This window comes from Lepidochelys olivacea (assembly GCF_965140295.1).
Source record: "Lepidochelys olivacea isolate rLepOli2 genome assembly, chromosome: 9".
Classification (NCBI taxonomy): Eukaryota; Metazoa; Chordata; order Testudines; family Cheloniidae; genus Lepidochelys; species Lepidochelys olivacea.
Genome location: NC_140419.1, coordinates 331,589 through 354,206, shown reverse-complemented (window position 1 = coordinate 354,206; position 22,618 = coordinate 331,589). Strand labels below are relative to the sequence as shown.

The window sequence follows — 22,618 nt, the reverse complement described above, 5'->3', positions numbered from 1 at the left end:
CAAGATGGATACAATCAGATGGGGGAATACAAGGAAACAGTGAGACAATATTGGTCAGCATGACAGGCAGTGGTATCAACACAACAGTGGCCTGACAAAAACTTTGTCAGGTTTTTTTGTAGGCTTCACTGCAAAGGAGAGTTTTTAAGGAGGGATTTGAAGGAGGCTAATTAAGTAGATTCATGGATGTTTATGGGAAGCTCTTCTTAGTAACATTCATTCATCCAGTATCTGAAAACCACGTATGCCATCCTTTGCTATGCTATGTCCAACATAGATTATGTTACTCTTTGTTCAGGAACTTGCCATCTCTATTTGTAAACAAAGCATCATACATCAACTATGGTGCTGTAAGACCTAATAGATCTGTGGACCAAAAGTAAGGATTACTGATCCTGGAATGCTCCAAAAAGTTTGAGAAACTTTCTGTGAAACTTTATGAAAGCTTACAGTTTTATGTTAAGGATGAGTTCATTTATTCTTTATCTTTAGGTGAACAGTGTTTGCTTAGAAGAAGTTACACATGAAGAAGCAGTGACTGCCTTAAAAAACACATCTGATTTTGTTTATCTGAAAGTTGCAAAACCCACCAGCATGTTCATGAATGATAGTTATGTCCCTCCAGACATCACAAACTGTAAGTTTAGCTTGTCTTTACTACTTAGCTCTTAATAGACATATCTGTCTTTAAAATTTTAGTTAACACAAAATATTTAACATATTTTAAACATTTATTTCAAGTTTTAAAATTAAGAATTTTATTGATTGGTATGAAAATGTTATCAGAAGAATTATAACAATTAAGCAGAAAGGCATTATGGGCTAGCATGTTGAGCATGAGTCTACAGTCAGGAACTCCTGAGTAATAATTCTTGGTCTGCCATTGGCTTGTTGTGCCTAGGGCAGGTGACTTAATATTTCTGTCTCAATATCAGATTTGTATGATGGGAATACTGCCTCCCTCTGATGGATATTGTGAGGGTTATTTGATATTCATAAAGCAGTGTGTGCGTGGTGTGGTGTTTGAAATGAGTAAAGGGATAGAATATTGTTTTGGGTAGAATTTAGAGACATTTTAACTTTTCATTTTGCTTGTTTTTCTTGCATCCAAATTTCACCTCAGATTTCACAGAGGTCTGAACTTTGCATATATTTCCTCTGTGTCTCTTTAATGGGCAAACTAATATACAAAGATGTAAATAAGCAATGTGGGTTTTTTTTTTCAAATTCATTAATAAATATCTGAAATTGAAAGTCTCCAATTTTTTCAGAAGTTCGTCTCAGTTCTAACATGATTATTATAAATCCCAGACAAAAAATGAAGCAAAACACGTTAAGCTGGAGTTAAGGTAGAGGAGAAACGTCTCAGTAACTGAAGAGTAAAACATCTTACAGATTTGTTTTGACTATCACACAAAAAAAGATTCCAAAACCAGAAACTAGATTTTTCTTTTCAATTTATCTTAACTCTGAACATGTGAGCATTCTCTCTGCTTTTCCCCAGTAAGGACACAACATCACTGCAGACACAATTATCTTTTGGGAAGAGCATGAGCTAGAGAATAAACCTTATGTGACAGATGCCTGGTCATATCGCTTAATGCTCCACTGGAAAATTCTCAAAATTTACAGTGGTGAGGGTGGTATATGAACCTATGCAGAGTAGAAGTATGGAAATGTACAGTTAAGGTTCTTGTGACACTATAGGAACATAAGAATGGCCCGACTGAGTCAGACCAAAGGTCCATCTAGCCCAGTATCCTGTCTTCCGACAGTGGCCAGTGCCAGATGCCCCAAAGGGAATGAACAGAACAGGTAATCATCAAGTGATCCATCCTCTGTCGCTCATTCCCAGCTTCTGGCAAACAGAGGCTAGGGACAGCATTCCTGCCCATCCTGGTTAATAGCCATTGATGGACCTACCCTCCATGAATTTATGTAGTTCTTTTTTGGACCCTGTTACGGTCTTGACCTTCACAATATCCTCTGGCAAAGACTTCACAGGTTGACTGTGCGTTGAGTGAAGAAATACTTCCTTTTATTTGTTTTAAACCTGCCTATTAATTTCATTTGGTGACCCCTAGTTCTTGTGTTATGAGAAGTAGTAAGCAACACTTCTTATTTACTTTCTCTATACCAATCAGGATTTTAAAGACCTCCGTCATATCTCTCCTTAGCATCTCTTTTCCAAGGTGAAAAGTTCCAGTCTTATTAATCTCTCCTCATACAGAAGCCGTTCCATACCCCTAATTATTTTTGTTGCCCTTTTCTGAACCTTTTCCAATTCCAGTATATCTTTTTTGAAATGGGGCAACAATATCTGCACACAGTATTCAAGATGTGGGAATACCATGGATTTATACAGAGGCAACATGATATTTTCTGTCCTATTATCTATCCCTTTCTTAATGATTTCCAACATTCTGTTTGCTTTTTTGACTGCTGCTGCACATTGAGTGGATGTTTTCAGAGTACTATACACAATGACTCCAAGATTTCTTTCTTGAATGGTAACAGCTAATTTAGACCCCATCATTTTATATGTATAGTAGAGATTATGTTTTCCAGTGTGCATTACTTTGCATTTATCAACATTAAATTTCATCTGCCATTCTGTTGCCGTCACCCAGTTTTGAAAGATCCTTTTGTAGTTCTTCGCAGTCTGCCTGGGTCTTAACTATCTTTATATCATCTGAAATTTTGCCACCTCACTGTTTACCCCTTTTCCAGATCATTTATGAATATGTTGAATAAGACTGGTCGCAGAACAGATCCCTGGGGGACACCACTATTTACCTCTCTCCATTCTGAAAACTGACCATTTATACCTACTCTTTGTTTCCTGTCTTTTAACCAGTTACCAGTCCATGAGAGCACCTTCCCTCTTATCCCATAGCAGCTTACCTTGTGTAAGAACCTTAGGTGAGGGATCTTGTCAAAGGCTTTCTGAAAATCTAAGTACGTTATAGCCACTGGATCCCCTTGGTCCACATGTTATCCAGTTCTGCAAACTTAAAAATGTTTAATTTGAGTATATGCTGTGTAATCTGCTGCCTAGTCATTGTTAGCATAGAAGGTATTTCATTATCACAGTTAGATAGGAATACATCATCCCACCTCCTTTCTAAATACGGAACAGCAATATTTACTGAAAATTTCTGCCTTTTCTGTACCATGACTGGCAATTTTACCATCTCTATCTAGCATGTAACTTGTATCATTGCTAGGATTTATTTATTTATTTGCAAAAAGAAAAGGAATACTTATGGCACCTTAGATACTAACCAATTTATTTGAGCATAAGCTTTCGTGAGCTACAGCTCACTTCATCGGATGCATACCAGTGCCTGGAGGTTCACTCCAGCAGCAGCCAGTAGCACCAGACAAAACACCTGCTACTGCCTCTTCTTCAGTGCTGCTTCCCTATATAGTTGGTCTGCAGAAGCCTAACTGAATGCCATGATTTATCGGGTGGGGGGTCCGAGTTCCGAAGGGGGTGGAGGGGGGCTGTTATTATTTTAAATAACCGAGGCTGCAGCTCCCGCAGAAAATTCCCTGGCTGGCTTCCCCACTGCGGCCCGGCGGGCCCTGTGCTCAGCCACTGCTGCTTCTGCTTCTTCTACGCCCCGCTGGCCTCTCTCCCCCATCAGGGGTGGGCTGGGCCGAGTGGACACGTCAGGAGCTGCCGGGGCCGCTCCCCGGAGCTGCCAGTGGCCATTTTAATCCGCCTCCGCTTCCCGAGTGCCCGGCTCCCAGCGTTGCCGCCTCCCTCCTGGATCCCTCCCTCTGCCTCTCTCCTCCCCCCTACCCCCCCCACCTCAGAACTCGGACCCCCCACCCGATAAGTCATGGCATTCAGTTAGGCTTCTGCAGACCAACTATGCAGGGAAGCAGCACTGAAGAAGGAGACAGTAGCAGGTGTTTTGTCTGGTGCTACTGGCTGCTGCTGGAGTGAATCTCCAGGCCCTGGTATGCATCCAATGAAGTGAGCTGTAGCTCAAGAAAGCTTATGCCCAAATAAATTGGTTAGTCTCTAAGGTGCCACGAGTCCTCCTTTTCTTTTTGCGAATACAGACTAACACGGCTGTTACTCTGAAACCATTTTTTTATTTATTGCTCTTGATATATTTTAAAAATTCCTTCTTATTGTCCTCAGCCCTGCTGGCCATGGATTTTTCCTTGATACATTTGACTTTTTCAGTTGTCTTAATTTTATAATTCCATATTTGTAATTATTGCCATTTCCATCTGTTATTTTTTATTTGTTTTATTGCATCTTTCACTTCCTTTCTTATCCAGGGTGATTTTAACTAACGTTTTGTGATTTTGGCGTTTTGGGTTATTTTGTTTTAATAGTAAGGATTAATACTAATTAAAATAAGCCACAACAGTAATAAAAGAGGTTTTTCTGACAGCATCTAAACCTTCATACTTCAGGCCATAACATGCCCTTCAAATTTTTGGGGGCTAAGAAGAAACTCCCCTTTTGGGTGCATTATTCTGCAACTGTCTGCTTCAAGGTGTCTTGCACTTTCCTCTGAAGGATCAGGTGTGGCAAGTACTGTGTTACTCACAGGGCACCACACCTTTACCAAGTTAGTAGGGGTTCAAAGTACTGCTGTCATGACTAACTGTAATTCTTCTTTGAGTTCTTGTCTCTATGGGTACTGCACTTCAGGTTATGCATGCCCATGAGAGCAGAGAATTCTTCCTAGCAGTGTCTGCTTGGTCCGTGCACGAACCCTGCTCTCCTCATACTCTTCTGGCTCTTATCTGTCGATAGTTAGAAATAGTTTTCAGCTAGTTAATGGTTAAAGTTATTTTTGTAGGGGTGCCCGTAGGATCCTCTTTTCTCTGGGGGTGTTGTTCCCCTCTTTTGCCACTCACTTTTTCCAGTGTGGAGAGTATACTAAAGACATCCCTCCCCCCAGCTTCAAGAACGGTGTCATCTGTCTGTGCCCCTTCCCAGTAAATGACAACTACAACTCCTGTTTGTAGTGCCTGGAAGAAATCCATATTCCATCCAGGTGCAATATTTGTAGGTTCTTTTCACAGAGGATGAAGAAATTGTGGGAGATGCACCTCAAGATCTTCCTTATGGACATGCCTTTGAGGGAAGACCTGAACTCTGACTGGATAGACCCCCAACTGTATATTGGCCTGAGAATGGCAAGAAGGGCCCCTTTGAGCATGGCTTCAACCAGATCCAGGGCCCCTGACCTCCCACGGGCTCAGAGAAGACGGGAACACAGACACTCCCAAGTCCTCAAAAAAAGGCTGAGGTCCCTGGGGTTGAGTGAGAACCCTGTATTCCAGCTTGGTACCATCTGATTCTGCTGAAGATCAAGGTTCTGGGACATTGACCAAGGGCAAGAGTTCAATGCCAGCTGGTACCAAAAACAGCACTAGAGCACCTCCTGCAGCCTTGTCGAGCTTGGCAGCGTCATCACCTGTATTTGCAGTACCAGGCAGCTTGGCTGTAGGGAAAGGACCAGCTGCCACCCTTCCCCCACTGGATGATCTGCTAATCTTTCTGGAACTGGAGACACTATTGCTGTGTGGAGATTGCGCTCGGTACCATCCCTGTGTGATACCTAGCTCCCTTTTCCCTCTTCCAGCCAGAAAAAAGCGAGGTCTCCATTGGTACTATCCACAAGTAGAGGCAGGTCATTGCTTCCTCCAGTCCAAGGGCTCCCCCTTTGGACTCACTCTTCCAAATCTGCTGAGGACTACTGGGGGCAGGAAGGTCTGTCCACAGACTATTTTCCAAGAGGGCCTTCACATGAGTTTAGCCCAGACATCTCAGGTCTCTAGGATATCAAAGTATTCAGCCCAGGGAGTACCCACTCTATATGTACTGGAGCCCTTCCCACTTGGGGTCTGAGTCTCCAATATGGCAGTATTGGGGCCTTGGGGACCTGCATCCCCACACAGCCACAGTGAGTGGATTGGGAGCCCTGGAAGCAAAAGGCTCTCTTGGGAAAGGAGGAATTCCCTCAGCCTTCCTGGACCAGTGGCAACCCTTTTAAAGGGAGGACCAGCCAGAAGTAGAGGATAGCCTGGCTCTCGTGACCATGACCTCATCTTCCCCAGATGATACAATGATCCTGACCCCCCATCTTAGCCTGATGACCAGAGGGCCTTTCAGGACTTGTTGAGTAGGGTGGCAGAGTGTCTCCATATTCCCCTGAAAGAGGTCCAAGAGGCTCTGCATATAATACTGGAAATCCTGCACAGTTGGATCCTGAGCAACGTCACATTGCCAATTAACAAGGCCATCCTCAAGCTGGCCAGGATGATCTGGCAGACACCAGCTACTATAGGCCTGACATCCAGGTGGTCAGAAGAGAGATATTTGGTCCCTGTGAAGAGTGCTTTTCTCACACCCATCTCCCAGTTTGCTGGTCGTAATGGTAGCAGGCAGCACCAGGCAAGATGTATGCCCATGAAAAGAGGCTGAGAGAGTGGACCTCTTTGGGAGGAAGCACTACTGATTGGCCACCATCCAGTTCTGGATTTCAAACTGCCAGTCACTAATGGCCAAGTACGATTTCATAATTTACAACGGTCTCACTGTGTTTGAGAAGGTGTCTCAGTAGAGAGTAATTTCAGGCCCGGATCAACAAAGTGACCTGGTAGCCAGATCCATCCTACAGGCCATCCTGGATGCAGTAGGTACTGCAGTGAGGTCTATGGCAAAGTTCGTGGTGAAGAAGGGATCTCCTCATGTCTCTCCTCATCCAGAACTGGCTAGCTGATAGGTCTCAAAATGTAATTTTAAACAGGGAATCATCATTGAATGGATCTGTTTCCCGTGGGTTCCTGCTGGGATTGGTTCTTAGCCAGAAACTATTTAGCATCTTTATCAGTGACTTGGAAGAAAACAAAATAATCACAGATAAAGTTTGCGGATGACACCTAAATTGGCGGAGTGGTAAATAATGAAGAAGACAGGTCACTGATACAGAGCAATCTAGCTCACTCGATAAACTGGTACAAGCTAATCTGTATTTTAACATGGATATATGTAAATCCTTACCGGATGGGGGACTGTATCATTGGAAGCAGCGACTCTGGAAAAAATGTGGGGGTTGTGGATAATCAGCTGAACTTGAGCTCCCAGTGTGATAATGAGGCGAAAGAGCTAACGCGATCCTTGATGCATAAACAGGAATCTCAAGTGGGAGAAGAGAGGTTATTTGGCACTGGTGCAGCTATTGCTAGAATACTGTGTACGGTTCTGATACCCACAGTTCAAGAAGAATGTTGATAAACAAGGGGAGTGGGTTCAGAGAAGAGCCACAAGAATGATTAAAGGATTAGAAAACATACCTTATAGCGATAGACTCAAGATGTTCAGTCTACTTAGCTTAACAAAGAGAAGGTTAAGGGGTGACTTGATTACAGTCGATAAATAACTACATCGGGAACAAATATTTAATAATGGGCTCTCCAATCTAGCAGAAAAAGGTATAACTCAATCCAGTGGCCGGAAATTGAAGGTAGACAATTTTAGACTAGAAATAAGGCAGACATTTTTAACAGTGAGAGGAACTAATCATTGAAACATTTTTACCAAGGGTTGTGGTGGATTCTACATCATTGACAATCTTTAAATCAAGATCGGATATTTTTCAAAAAGGTCTGTTCTAGGAATTATTTTGGGGCAGTTCTCTGGCCTGTGAAATTCAGGAGGTCAGACGACATGATCACAATGGTCCCTTCTGGTCTTCCATTTAAGTGTGATAAGTTGTTTAGCACAAAGACAGACAAGTCTCTCCATTCTGTGAAGGACTCCCAGGCCATGTTACACTCTCTGGGTGTCTACAGGCCTGCAACAAGAAGGAAGTTTGACAGGTTGCAATATAGAAAAGGCCCACCCTGTGGTATTCTGTCATCAATGGTAGGATCAGCTGCTGCGTAAGCTTCAAAAGACACAGAGGAGTGTTGTCCCAGGGCAGTCTTCCTTTGGATCCTTGCCAACACAGGCTCCAAATCAACGTTTTGAAAAGGTTGCCAAGAGCTTTGCACCAACCATTCCAACAAGTTTGGACTCCTCGTCTGTTCCTTCTCTTCCCCACCCCTTTTTGGCACCCTTCTCATGAGAGGGTTCACTACAAGATGTAGAGTCTGTCTTGCAACAAAGAGCAATAGAGTGAGTTCCCCCCACGGGGAGGGAGGGTTCCACTCAAAATATTTCCTCATCCCTGAAAAGAAGGGAGGATGGAGATCTGTCTTGGACCTTAGGAAGCTGAACACGTTTCTCCATCTGCTGAAGTTCAGGATGGTTACCCTGTCTTTGATTATTCCCTTGCTAGACTCAGAAGCTTGGTTCACAGCTCTTGATCTGAGGGAAGCATATTTCCATATACACATCTGCCCAGTGCACTCAAGATTCCTGAGATTTAGTGGTGGCTGAAAGCACTACCAGTACAGGGTGTTCCCCTGTACTTGTAGTTTTGTCACTCAGGGCAGTAGTGTCTCTAAATTTATGACTGGATTTTCATGGGTCTGTCCTACCAGGAAGCATGGCAGGTAACTGCCACACTCCTGGACATGTTGAGAGGCTGAGTCTCACAATTATCCTGGGTAAATTCACCCTGGAACCAGCACAAAGTACAGAATTTATTGGGGGGCAGCTCGATGCAGTCTCAGCCCAGGCATACTTATCGGATGACCATTTTCAGACAATTTTTGAGCTATACAGCAAATCTTGTGTCCCAGGACATCAGTAAAATGTGGGGGCATGTGGCTGCAAGCATGTATGTGACCCTATTTGCAAGGCTCCACCTTCCTTGTCTGCAGGCATGGTTAAGGACAGACACAGCCGTGACATGCTGATCTCAATCCTTCATAGATGTTAAGGCTTGAAGGGACCATTGTGATCATTTAGTCTGACCTCCTGTATAATACAGCCATAGAACTTCCCCAAAATAATTCCAAGAGCAGCTCTTTTAGAAAAACATCCTTGAAATGTCATAGATTCCCATGATTAGTGGAAGCTGGGAATGAGCGACAGGGGATCACTTGATGATTACCTGTTCTGTTCATTCCCTCTGGGGCAGCTGGCACTGGCCACTGTCGGAAGACAGGATACTGGGCTAGATGGACCTTTGGTCTGACCCAGTAGGGCCATTCTTATGTTCTTAAGGACAGGGAGAAGGTGGGTGGGGAGTGTCCCATTGCCAATGAGGACTGTGACCACGGATGCATCCCTGCTGTATTGGGAGCCCATTTGGAGGGGTCAGGTGGCTCAGGGCGTGTAGACTTAGCCAAAAGTGATGTTCCTCATCAGTGTGCTGGAGTTAAAGGCAGTTTAGATTGCTTGTGAGCAGTTACTTGCATGCATTTCAGGCCATTTGATCCAGGTGTTGTGGACAACATGATGGCAGTTTGGTATATCAACAAATCTGGTGAAGTTCTCACAGCATAGAAACCATCATGCTCTGTAATTGGTGCATCCTTCTATCGGTAGTTCTGACTACCATCCACCTGCCAGGAGTTCAGAACGCCCTGACCAATTCCCTCAGCAGACGCTTCTCCGTAGATCATGAGTGGGTGCTCCATAGCCTAATTCTACAAGAAGGGTCTCAGAAATGGGGTTGTGCAATTACAAACCTATTTGCTTGAGACATCAGTAGGAAGTGATGGGAATTCTGCTCTGGGGAGGTCACAGCCCAGGTTCACTCAGGGATGCTTTTCTCATGTGATGGTCAGAGGCCTTGAGGTATGCCTCTTCAGTGCCCCACCAATGCCTCTTTTGCTGAGGATCTTGAGAAAGATGAGACAGTTTGAGGCAAAGGTAATTCTTATAGCACTGGGGTAGCCTTCTCAGTTCCACTACTCCAGGCTACTTCACTTGTAGGCCTAGCCTACAGAGGATGTTTAAGCCATTCTGAGGAGTAGGCAGGAAAGGCTCCACCAGAAAATGCTATGATGGAACGTGGAAGAGTTTCATGATCTGGTGTGACCAATGGGGAATTCCTCTACTGTTGACAAGGTCATCCGATGTGCTGGATTACTTTAAAGTTCTCAGGATTGTCCCTCAGATCCTTGAGGGTGCACTTTGTTGCCATCAGTGTGTTTCATCCATCAGGGGACAGCTATACTGCTTTTTGCACCTGGTTGTGTGCCAGTTTCTGAAGGGTTTAGTTAGACTGTTTCCACCAGCAATGAAGCCTCTACTGGCTTGGGACTTGAACTAGATCTTAACTCTAGTAGGGTGCCATTCAAACTATTGATATCATGCTGCCTGCTGCATCTTTCTATGAATGTGGCATTCCTAGTCATGATCACATTGGCCAGCGGAGTAAGGGAATTTAGGAGGTGTTCTTGGCAGACCTCTCCCTCATGGTCTTCCACATGGACAAGGTGTCAATGAAATTACACCCCAGATTCATCCCTAAGGTCATGTTGGACATCTATATCAGTCAGAACACCTACTTACCTGTTTTCTATCGTAAGCCTTACCTCAATAAGGAGGACGTAAGCTCGCATGTCTTAGATGTGCATAGGGCCCTGGCCTTTTTCCTGCAGAGGGGAGTGCTGTTCTAGAAGTGCTCTGCTACAAACTGAACAAGGTCCCTCTTGGGGGCAGTGTGAGAGCATACTCAACAAGACCCCAGGCAACCTCTGTAGCAATCCCTCAGAGGTATCCCCACCACCGGCATCTGCAGGGCAGAGATGTGGACCCCAACACATAGCTTTGTAAAGCACTATGCCCTGGCTCAGGCAGATGCTGTGGATACCGGCCTGAGCAGAGCAGTCTTTCAGTGATCTGTGAGACAAGACTCCAGGCACCCATTTCCTCAAAGGGAGTTTTGCTTGTGAATCACCTGAAGTTCACTATGCATGGAGACAAGTACTCAAAGAAAGAGAGAGTGCTCACATGGAAATGACTGGAGTTCTTCAAGATGTGTTGTCCCTATGTGTAGTGCACTACCTACCCTTCTTCCCCTCTGCCTCACATCCCATTCTTGGAACTTGTGATGGAGAAGAAATGAAATGGTGGCAGTTACATTAAAACCCACCAAAATTGTTGGCACCATTTCATTTAGGTGCTAGATGTGCAAAGGGTCAGCATGCTAGTATGTAAGAATTTCTATGATAGAAGTAGAACAAAGCAAAAAATAATGTCTCAATAATACACTTTGCAAAGTTTAAAAAAAATAATAATTGTGGAACTGTATATCAGTCACACAGAATGGGCAACACACAGGTTTCAATTTTCATCTTCTCTGTCTTTCATGTTCCTATAAAAATGAGGCATTGTTGAAAAGCACTGAATTGGATTTGTTGCTTTACCAATTACTGTTTGAGTTAACTTTAGGAATTCACTCCATTTGTCATAAAACATCCAATTGGTTCTGAGCAATTACCGTTTAAAGTTGCACATTTATATTAAGTTTTGGGAAATAGTTCTTCATTAAGGGCTTCTTAAAATTTTATGTTATAAACTAGCTTCTGATTTTCCTATAAATCATCTTGCTTGGGTTTGTTTTTTTTAAATTGTCCTTATGTCTCCTTTCCAGCTAAACATGGATCTCCTCTATATTCCTAAACTAAAATAATATTTAAAATAAGAGTTACAGATAAACATAGCCTACATAAATAACTGTGAATATCTTCAATTTTCATTTTTTTAAATCAAATTATTTTTGTCGCTGAATTAGAGAATAATCTTTCCAAAATTGCAAAATTTACCCTTCCGAAAAAAATTGGCCAGCGGAGTAAGGGAATTTGTATATGTATATTTGTATATGTGATGCATTCATTTTTTGAGTAATATTTAAGAAGAACCTTAAGCAGTTTTTCACACAAAACTTATTAAATACTGCAATATTTTTCCCTCCCAATTGATGCTAAATGCAAATATAATGAACAGTAGAAGAGAAAACACTTGTCGTTAGACATTCAATTTCAGTGTTGTATTTCTGTAACTTGTAGTTTGCAGGCTTTTTTAAAAAGTTAATATCTTGACCTGTAGGATTGTTGTCTTTAATTTTTAAGAATAATAAATTACCAAGCATGTATTTTATTAATGTATCTGTGGTGTGGGTTTCATAAGAAATATTGTAAACTTAAAATATTCTCATATCAATATATATTCCGTGTGAATACATTTCTGTACCAGTCTGCAAAATTAGGTATTTTACTTGTGTTAGGGTTGGACAGAAAGGCAGTTGGCCTTTTTATTGTTGTTCAGTGCCTTATAAAATAAGTACATTTGCGTGCCAGACTAGTACATTCTTTACTGTAACATGTCCTTATTTGTGCATACAAATGTGTATATATATATAATATATATATATAGTGATTTTCATTTTCTGTCCCTGACTCATAAGCAGCTTTTAGCTGTTCCCTTATTTGTTGTAATCAACAAATGAGTTTATTGATGTGTAGCAGTAGTCAATGCTGCTGTTAGGCAAAACAGACTGCAACAGAGTATATTGATTATGCAAGCCTGTCATCCACTTTCAGCAACTGCCATTAATACCAATATAATAATATGATGAGAAACATGCTAAGAGACTAGGGAATAGAATATCTATAAGACTGGTGAGGTCTTTAAAGGGATAGTATATGCAGTGAAAGAGGAGAATGATTTTTGGAATGGGGTTGCAGTAGGAAATAATCAATACTTTCACCTAGAACAGAAGGTCAGTTAAACTTGTGGTGAACTACGTTACTGATTACAGATTTAATCTACATTGTAAATAATTTACATATATTCTACTTTCTGACATACAGTGTGAGCCAGAAATGGTCTAGTGGATTGAGCAAAGGACTGAGTGCCAGGAACTTTAAAATTCCAATCCTAGTGGTGTTTCTCATTTGCTGTGTGGGTTTGGCCTAAATGCTTAATCTCTGAGTCCGTTTCCCCAATCTGAAAATGAGAATACTACATATTGTTCTTTAAGTGATGGTCCGTATGTGTGTTGCTCTGGCTGCACATGCTCTTGGTGCACCTGAGACCAGAAAGTTCTTGCTATCAGTCTGTTGGTTTGTGCCTTAGCCCTTCTCCTGCTTGTAGAAGGGGCAGTGTGGACTGATTTCCTCTTCAGTTCCTTTCTGCTGACCATGGTCAGAAATGGAACCTCTTCAGTCTCCACTGCATTTGCTGGCTGCTTCCGCATCAAACAGTAAATATTTTAAATAGTTTCTAGATAATACACAGCTTTAGATAGATTTTATAGTTTAGTCTCATTTTTAGTGGTTAGAGCCTTGGTGGTCTTCCTGCCCCCGCAATCCCTTGTATGGGATGACTAGCATCCCAGTATTTACAAACTGCATTTCCTGTCTGTGGGCCTTCGTAGTCATCAGGCAATACCTCAGTCAAGCCCATGAGTATAGCCTTCAGAGATTCCAAATGGATCATGCTATGACCCCACAGTCTGACCCTGGCCCATAAGACCCCCCCATACATTGTGCAGAGCCATCAAAAAGTGCTCCTCTGAGCACAGTGACGTCTGGTCTGGGGCTGATAAGAGTAGTGCTAAGGACTACTCAAAACAGGGGCATAAGGAAGCTATGAAACACTTTCACAAGACGTGAGAGAAATCCCCCTCTGGGTCTTCATCCAAGAAAAGGATCTCTTCTCCAACATCCTCCAAGTCAGGTGAGAATCCATGCTCAAGGATGGGAGTGCCAGGAGCTCACGAAGAGCACAGTACCAGTCTCCCAGCCTGAAGAGCAAGAGTTCCCCGACACCAGTTTTAGTCTCAAATGCAGGACTTTCCCCAGTTTCAGCAAGAGAGAAACAATGGATGACTCCTACACTAACACTGCTGTTGTGCCATGATATGGAGTTGTCAGTACCGATGACCATGACAAGACCAACTCTGTCAGTTCCACAAAAAAAAAGTAGTCTTTTTCCACTCCCTCGCAGCGGGGGATAGATACACCACTCCTGAGGATATTGACATAATCTTGGACTCAGAATCCTCAATCCTGTTGGAACCAATCCTGACAAGAAAAATCCCCACACCATGAGTCCAGAGGGTGCATGGAAAGGAGAGTCGTTCACTGGTATCTTCTGCCAGCCAGGGCATAACAAAGTCCCCTGCTGATGGACCTGCCCATGGAATTGGAAGCTGTCGCCTCTTCTGAAAGTTGCGTGTTAATGGGAGAACATCATCACTCCTGTAGAGACAAGGGGTCAGTCCAAATAAAGGATCCAGAGTCTCTTGAGCACCATCCTTATGTCATAGGAGAGATTATGCCCTTTGGGACCATCGGTACCCTACTCCATGGGGAACACCTCAATTTCCATATGACCCCTTGCATTGGCCTTACTGGGGCCTGTGGAACTCATGCATGCAATATTCCAAGACTGTAAATCTGATTGGAAATCCAAACAGCCCCCTCTTCACAGAGAGGATCCTGAACCAATGAGCCAATGGAGGAAGAGAGAGAAGCAGATTTGAGAGAACCACTAGCTCTCACAGGGTTATTATTGTCATCCCCAGAGGAGGTGGTCGCACTGTGCTCCCCTTCATCACCTGATGACTACAGGCAATTTCAACACCTGCTAAAGAGGCTCACAGACATACTTCACATCCCTCTGGGGGAATTGAGGGTCACTCCTCAAACTGCTAGAGATTCTTCAGTGCGTGGGGCCCAGAAAAATGACACTGACCATTAATGAGGCCATCTTAGAACAAGCAGCAGTGGTCTGGCAAACCCCAGCCACATATGCCCCACGCCAAAAAGAATGAAGAAGAAATATTTATGCCATCTAAAGGAGCAGAATTTTTATTTACACACCCTGCTCTGAATTCATTAGTAGTTCAAGCAGTCGCTGAAAGAGGCAGACACCTTCATAGAATCATAGAATATCAGGGTTGGAAGGGACCTCAGGAGGTCATCTAGTCCAACCCCCTGCTCAAAGCAGGACCAATCCCCAATTAAATCATCCCAGCCAGGGCTTTGTCAAGCCTGACCTTAAAAACTCTAAGGAATGAGATTCCACCACCTCCCTAGGTAACGCATTCCAGTGTTTCACCACCCTCCTAGTGAAAAAGTTTTTCCTAATATCCAACCTAAACCTCCCCCACTGCAACTTGAGACCATTACTCCTTGTCCTGTCCTCTTCTACCACTGAGAATAGTCTAGAACCATCCTCTCTGGAACCACCTCTCAGGTAGTTGAAAGCAGCTATCAAATCCCCCCTCATTCTTCTCTTCTGCAGACTAAACAATCCCAGTTCCCTCAGCCTCTCCTCATAACTCATGTGTTCCAGACCCCTAATCATTTTTGTTGCTCTTCGCTGGACTCTCTCCAATTTATCCACATCCTTCTTGTAGTGTGGGGCCCAAAACTGGACACAGTACTCCAGATGAGGCCTCACCAGTGTCGAATAGAGGGGGACGATCACGTCCCTCGATCTGCTCGCTATACCCCTACTTATACATCCCAAAATGCCATTGGCCTTCTTGGCAACAAGGGCACACTGCTGACTCATATCCAGCTTCTTGTCCACTGTCACCCCTAGGTCCTTTTCCGCAGAACTGCTGCCTAGCCATTCGGTCCCTAGTCTGTAGCTGTGCATTGGGTTCTTCCGTCCTAAGTGCAGGACCCTGCACTTATCCTTATTTAACCTCGTCAGATTTCTTTTGGCCCAATCCTCCAATTTGTCTAGGTCCCTCTGTATCCTATCCCTCCCCTCCAGCGTATCTACCACTCCTCCCAGTTTAGTATCATCCGCAAATTTGCTGAGAGTGCAATCCATACCATCCTCCAGATCATTAATGAAGATATTGAACAAAACCGGCCCCAGGACCGACCCCTGGGGCACTCCACTTGACACCAGCTGCCAACTAGACATGGAGCCATTGATCACTACCCGTTGAGCCCGACAATCTAGCCAACTTTCTACCCACCTTATAGTGCATTCATCCAGCCCATACTTCTTTAACTTGCTGACAAGAATACTGTGGGAGACCGTGTCAAAAGCTTTGCTAAAGTCAAGAAACAGTACATCCACTGCTTTCCCTTCATCCACAGAACCAGTAATCTCATCATAGAAGGCGATTAGATTAGTCAGGCATGACCTTCCCTTGGTGAATCTATGCTGACTGTTCCTGATCACTTTCCTGTCATGCAAGTGCTTCAGGATTGATTCTTTGAGGACCTGCTCCATGATTTTTCCGGGGACTGAGGTGAGGCTGACTGGCCTGTAGTTCCCAGGATCCTCCTTCTTCCCTTTTTTAAAGATTGGCACTACATTAGCCTTTTTCCAGTCATCCGGGACTTCCCCCGTTCGCCACAAGTTTTCAAAGATAATGGCCAATGGCTCTGCAATCACAACTGCCAATTCCTTTAGCACTCTCGGATGCAACGCATCCGGCCCCATCGACTTGTGCATGTCCAGCTTTTCTAAATAGTCCCTAACCACCTCTTTCTCCACAGAGGGCTGGCCATCTATTCCCCATGTTGTGATGCCCAGTGCAGCAGTCTGGGAGCTGACCTTGTTTGTGAAGACAGAGGCAAAAAAAGCATTGAGTACCTTAGCTTTTTCCACATCCTCTGTCACTAGGTTGCCTCCCTCATTCATTAAGGGGCCCACACTTTCCTTGGCTTTCTTCTTGTTGCCAACATACCTGAAGAAACCCCTCTTGTTACTCTTGATATCTCTTGCTAGCTGCAGCTCCAGGTGCGATTTGGCCCTCCTGATTACATTCCTACATGCCCGAGCAATATTTTTATACTCTTCCCTGGTCATATGTCCAACCTTCCACTTCTGGTAAGCTTCTTTTTTATGTTTAAGGTCCGCTAGGATTTCACCGTTAAGCCAAGCTGGTCGCCTGCCATATTTACTATTCTTTCGACTCATCGGGATGGTTTGTCCCTGTAACCTCAACAGGGATTCCTTGAAATACAGCCAGCTCTTCTGGACTCCTTTCCCCTTCATGTTAGTCCCCCAGGGGATCCTACCCATCCGTTCCCTGAGGGAGTCGAAGTCTGCTTTCCTGAAGTCCAGGGTCCGTATCCTGCTGCTTACCTTTCTTCCCTGTGTCAGGATCCTGAACTCAACCAACTCATGGTCACTGCCTCCCAGATTCCCATCCACTTTTGCTTCCCCCACTAATTCTTCCCGGTTTGTGAGCAGCAGGTCAAGAAAAGCTCTCCCCCAGTTGGCTCCTCTAGCACTTGCACCAGGAAATTGTCCCCTACGCTTTCCAAAAACTTCCTGGATTGTCTATGCACCGCTGTATTGCTCTCCCAGCAGATATCAGGAAAATTAAAGTCACCCATGAGAACTAGGACGTGCAATCTCGTAGCTTTTGCGAGCAGCCGGTAGAAAGCCTCATCCACCTCATCTCCCTGGTCCGGTGGTCTATAGCAGACTCCCACCACTGCATCACTCTTGTTGCTCACATTCTAAACTTCACACTTCATACTATAGGCGTCCCTTTTGATAAAGAAGCTAAACGCTTAAACCTCTATGGGATAAAAGTTAGTACAGTACTTTGACCAGCTTACAGTTCTTCATAGCAGTGTATCAGGAAGTAATGTAAAAGTATGATTTTATTAATTACACTAAGTTTGCTGAATTCACTGACAAAGACCCACAGGAGGAAAAGCTATAGTTCAATGCACTCATCAAGGAGGGCAAATTGCTTACCAAATGGTCCCTGCAGGCCTCGGTTGATGCAGCAGCGTATGGGTATGTCTACACTGCACAAAACAACAACAAAAATCCACAATGGTGATTCTCAGAGCCTGGGTCAACTGATTTGGACTTGCACTACCAGGCTAAAAATAGCAGTGGACAAGTATCAGGATAGCTGTGTTAGTCTGTATCCACAAAAACGACAAGGAGTCCGGTGGCACCTTAACATCTGAAGAAATGGGGTTTTTACCCACGAAAGCTTATGCTCAAGTAAATCTGTTAGTCTAATAGCAGTGTAGACGTTCCAGCTTGGGCTGAAGCCCAGTCTCTGCAATCTGGCTAGGAGGGTGGTCCCCAGGCTCCTGTCCTAGTGGGAACATCTACACTGCTATTTTTTAGCCGCTTAGCACAAGCCCGAGTCAATTGACCCAGGCTCTAAGGCTTGCTGCTGTGTGCTTGTGTAGGTTTTTTTGCAGTGTAAACATAGCCACAGCCTCCTGCTCGATGGCGCTATCTATAGTCATGTGTCAAGTGCTGTGCGTTCATAGAATCATAGAATAGAATCATAGAATATCAGGGTTGGAAGGGACCCCAGAAGGTCATCTAGTCCAACCCCCTGCTCAAAGCAGGACCAATTCCCAGTTAAATCATCCCAGCCAGGGCTTTGTCAAGCCTGACCTTAAAAACCTCTAAGGAAGGAGATTCTACCACCTCCCTAGGTAACGCATTCCAGTGTTTCATCACCCTCTTAGTGAAAAAGTTTTTCCTAATATCCAATCTAAACCTCCCCCACTGCAACTTGAGACCATTACTCCTCGTTCTGTCATCTGCTACCATTGAGAACAGTCTAGAGCCATCCTCTTTGGAACCCCCTTTCAGGTAGTTGAAAGCAGCTATCAAATCCCCCCTCATTCTTCTCTTCTGCAGGCTAAACAATCCCAGCTCCCTCAGCCTCTCCTCATAACTCATGTGTTCCAGTCCCCTAATCATTTTTGTTGCCCTTCGCTGGACTCTCTCCAATTTATCCACATCCTTCTTGAAGTGTGGGGCCCAAAACTGGACACAGTACTCCAGATGAGGCCTCACCAATGTCGAATAGAGGGGAACGATCACGTCCCTCGATCTGCTTGCTATGCCCCTACTTATACATCCCAAAATGCCATTGGCCTTCTTGGCAACAAGGGCACACTGCTGACTCATATCCAGCTTCTCGTCCACTGTCACCCCTAGGTCCTTTTCCGCAGAACTGCTGCCTAGCCATTCGGTCCCTAGTCTGTAGCTGTGCATTGGGTTCTTCCGTCCCAAGTGCAGGACCCTGCACTTATCCTTATTGAACCTCATCAGATTTCTTTTGGCCCAATCCTCCAATTTGTCTAGGTCTTTCTGTATCCTATCCCTCCCCTCCAGCGTATCTACCACTCCTCCCAGTTTAGTATCATCCGCAAATTTGCTGAGAGTGCAATCCACACCATCCTCCAGATCATTTATGAAGATATTGAACAAAACCGGCCCCAGGACCGACCCTTGGGGTACTCCACTTGATACCGGCTGCCAACTAGATATGGAGCCATTGATCACTACCCGTTGAGCCCGACAATCTAGCCAGCTTTCTACCCACCTTTTAGTGCATTCATCCAGTCCATACTTCCTTAACTTGCTGACAAGAATACTGTGGGAGACCGTGTCAAAAGCTTTGCTAAAGTCAAGAAACAATACATCCACTGCTTTCCCTTCATCCACAGAACCAGTAATCTCATCATAAAAGGCGATTAGATTAGTCAGGCATGACCTTCCCTTGGTGAATCCATGCTGGCTGTTCCTGATCACTTTCCTGTCATGCAAGTGCTTCAGGATTGATTCTTTGAGGACCTGCTCCATGATTTTTCCAGGGACTGAAGTGAGGCTGACTGGCCTGTAGTTCCCAGGATCCTCCTTCTTCCCTTTTTTTTTTTTTTTCAATCAGCATTAAGACCAGCTTAATGCTCCCCATCACCAAGACAGCGTTCCTCAGCCCACCAGTCTCCACCATCCCAGCACTGGTCTCCGGCACCATGTAACATGTCCCTGGCATTGCAACACCAGTTTCTGGTCCCACGGCACCGGTCCCCGGTGTGGCACCGATCTCCATCCTACATAGCCACCAGTATGTGACTGCAACAGCTCCACCCTGGTCTCCTAGGGAGGAGGAGTTCTTGGAGTCTGAGAGTAAGCCTGGCTCTCCTCCGAGGCCGACGCCAATCTAACAGGCCAGAGTCTGCGGCAGGCCCGCCATCAGGGTCATGGCCACCCCAATGGCATTATTGGAGTCTTGGGGGTTCTCTCATATGCCAGGAACATATTCCCAGGAGAGTGCCATTGGTAGCTTCTGAGGGTCGATCCCAGGCTCCGACACGATTGGCACCAGAGACCAACTCAGAATCGGACCCCAGTACCGATTCTGGTGCAGTCAGCACGGGTGGTGGAGGAAGAACCAACCACATGCCCTGTGGCTGCCTCCTCCTTCTCTTGCCCTGACGAAGCGGTGGCTAGATCAGCCAACCTACTTCCACCTGATGATTTTCATGCCCACCAAGAACTCCTCAAGAAAGTGGCCTCCAACCTAGGACTAGAGATTGAGGAGCTCAAGGAGCCAGCCGATAATCTTTTTGATATTCTGGCTGCGGTGACTCCATCTAAGGTCACCTTTTCTGTGCACGCTAAAACTCGTCAAAGCACGGTGGCAAATGGCGTCCTCTCTGCCCCCACATCAAAAAGGGTAGAAAAATGTACTATGTCCTGGCCCAAGGCTTCAAGTATATGTATTCCCACCCTCCCCCTGAGTCGCTGGTGGTTTCTGCCACCAACGAATGGGACAGACAAGGGGTAATCCAGCGCAACCCCTAAAAATAAAGATGCTAAGAAACTTGACCTTTTCGGCAGAAAAGTGTATTCTACTGCCAGCCTGTAGCTACTTATCACCAATCAGCAAGCACTGCTAGGGTGATATGATTACAACACTTGGGACTCGATGGCCAGGTTCAAAGACTCTCTGCCCCTGAAGGCAAGACAGGAGTTCTCTGCCATCTTGGAAGAAGGCAAGGCAGTGGCCAGGGTTCCTCTCTAAGCAGTGCTGGAAGCAGCTGATTCAGCATCATAGTCAATAGCATCAGTTGTCACCATGCGGCGCAGTTTGTGGCTGCAGTCCTCAGGGCTTTCGAACGAGATCCAGGGCTTCCCCTTCAAGGGCAACACCCTGTTTGCACAGCAGACAGACACCAGGCTGCATGGGCTAAAGGACTTGAGGGCTCCCTGCACTCCTTTGGGTCTGCGTGCCTCAGGCCTCAAGGACACATTTCTGGCCACCTCTGCCACCACCCAGATACTCGGGTCTGCCTTGGCAGAACTCCTACAGGAGGAACGACGAGGGTTTTAAACACAGCCACTCCGCCGCCTCTTCCTTGGCCCTGCAGTCGAGTCCCACTCGCCACTAAGGTGGCCAGCGGCAGGCATTTTGAGGGTGTGCACGAAGACAGCACACTGGACTCACCTCAGGATCCAGCCCCTTTATTTTTGAACTGTTTGTCCCCGTTCCTTACTGCATGGGTCCAAATTACCTCAGACCGTTGGGTGCTCCACACCATAACATCTGGTTACACCCTGCAGTTCTCCTCCACCTCTCCCCCCTTCCCCTTCGCTCTTCAGGGACCCTTCTCATGAGCAGTTACTCGCCAAGGAGGTGGAAACTCTCCTGCAGGTTGGGGCTGTGGAGGAAGTTCCTCCAGACATCAGGTGAAAGGGGTTCTATTCCCGATACTTCCTAACCCTGAAAGCCAAGGGGGGTCTCAGGCTCTTCTTAAATCAGCATCGCCTCAACCAGTATCTCAAGTAGTTGAGGTTCCGCACGGTCTCCCTTTGGCCTCCATTATTCCATCTCTGGATCCGGGAGACTGATACACTGCCCTCGACCTAAAGGATGCCTACTTCCATATTTCTACTTTCCATGGACACAGGAGATTCCTTCAATTCGTAGTGGCCCACTGCCATTACCAGTTCATGGCGCGGCCCTTCAGCCTTTCATCTGCTCCAAGGGTCTTCACAAAGTGTATGGCACTTGTCTGCTTACTTGAGGCATCGAGGCCTTAGCTTTGTCCTACATAAGCAAGGGCTTGCAACTCTCTAGTAAGCTGCTGCCTATGATGCGTATGCAGCAACACAGTGTGACAGAGACCAAGTAGCAATTTTTTGTGTGTTAATGGCATCTGAAGTGCGAACAGCTTACTGGGTCAGGAACGTACTGGGGGTGAGCAGAGGATATTGGTGGGGGTAGGGATACATCTTGTGGGAGTCAAGAATGGAGAAGGGGAGAGAGACAAGTCTTTTCTCTGTGCTTTCAGGTATTGTAAGCACCCGAGAACCACTGTCAAGATTTTGGGAGTTGTGCCCTGTCAGCAACTACACCTTCCAATATTTAAAACCAGAATCACTGTTACCATTTCACTGTAACAAAATGTACAGAAGAGGAGTGGGCACCTTAAGAAGGACTCACATCACATCCTTTAGCTACCTATAGTAGCACCTCAACTGCAAACCTATGTGTTAGCAACAACTGACTAAATGACAACCGACTCCTTAAAAAATAATAATAATAATATTCATTGTCAAACTTCATTAATGCAGAGTTAAGATTGCACAATGGTATCTCATGCCCTTCCAGAACACTGACTTCAGCAAAATTATAAACTCTGAAAACCAGAAAATAGAGTTAAGGTACATACCAATGAAACATTAACGCTGCCATCTTTGTGTGATGTCCCAGTATGCCCGAAACACACAAACACTCACTCTGCCTTTGCAGATCATGTAGAACGCGCCGTGAACGGGACACATGACCACTGTAGGACAGAATTTAATGCCACCTGTTTGCTAGGGCAAAACTTGTGTTTAGGTGAGGTGTAAAAAACAAAAGATAACTACATCTGTCCTGCATTCAAACACTGAGCCTACACCATAGAAACAGTCCCACAC

The 22,618-nt window shown here is 45.0% G+C and overlaps 1 protein-coding gene across 14 annotated transcripts in view; it reads left to right on the top strand.

The window, feature by feature from the left end:
* Positions 1 to 22,618, top strand: part of DLG1 (discs large MAGUK scaffold protein 1) — a 427,573-nt gene that overhangs the window by 246,552 nt on the left and 158,403 nt on the right. For all 14 annotated transcript variants that reach the window (XM_084638865.1, XM_084638863.1, XM_084638875.1 and 11 more), the window contains one exon: positions 493 to 637. In XM_084638865.1, coding sequence (XP_084494991.1) covers positions 493 to 637 — 145 coding nt within the window. The remainder of the gene's footprint in view (positions 1 to 492; positions 638 to 22,618) is intronic.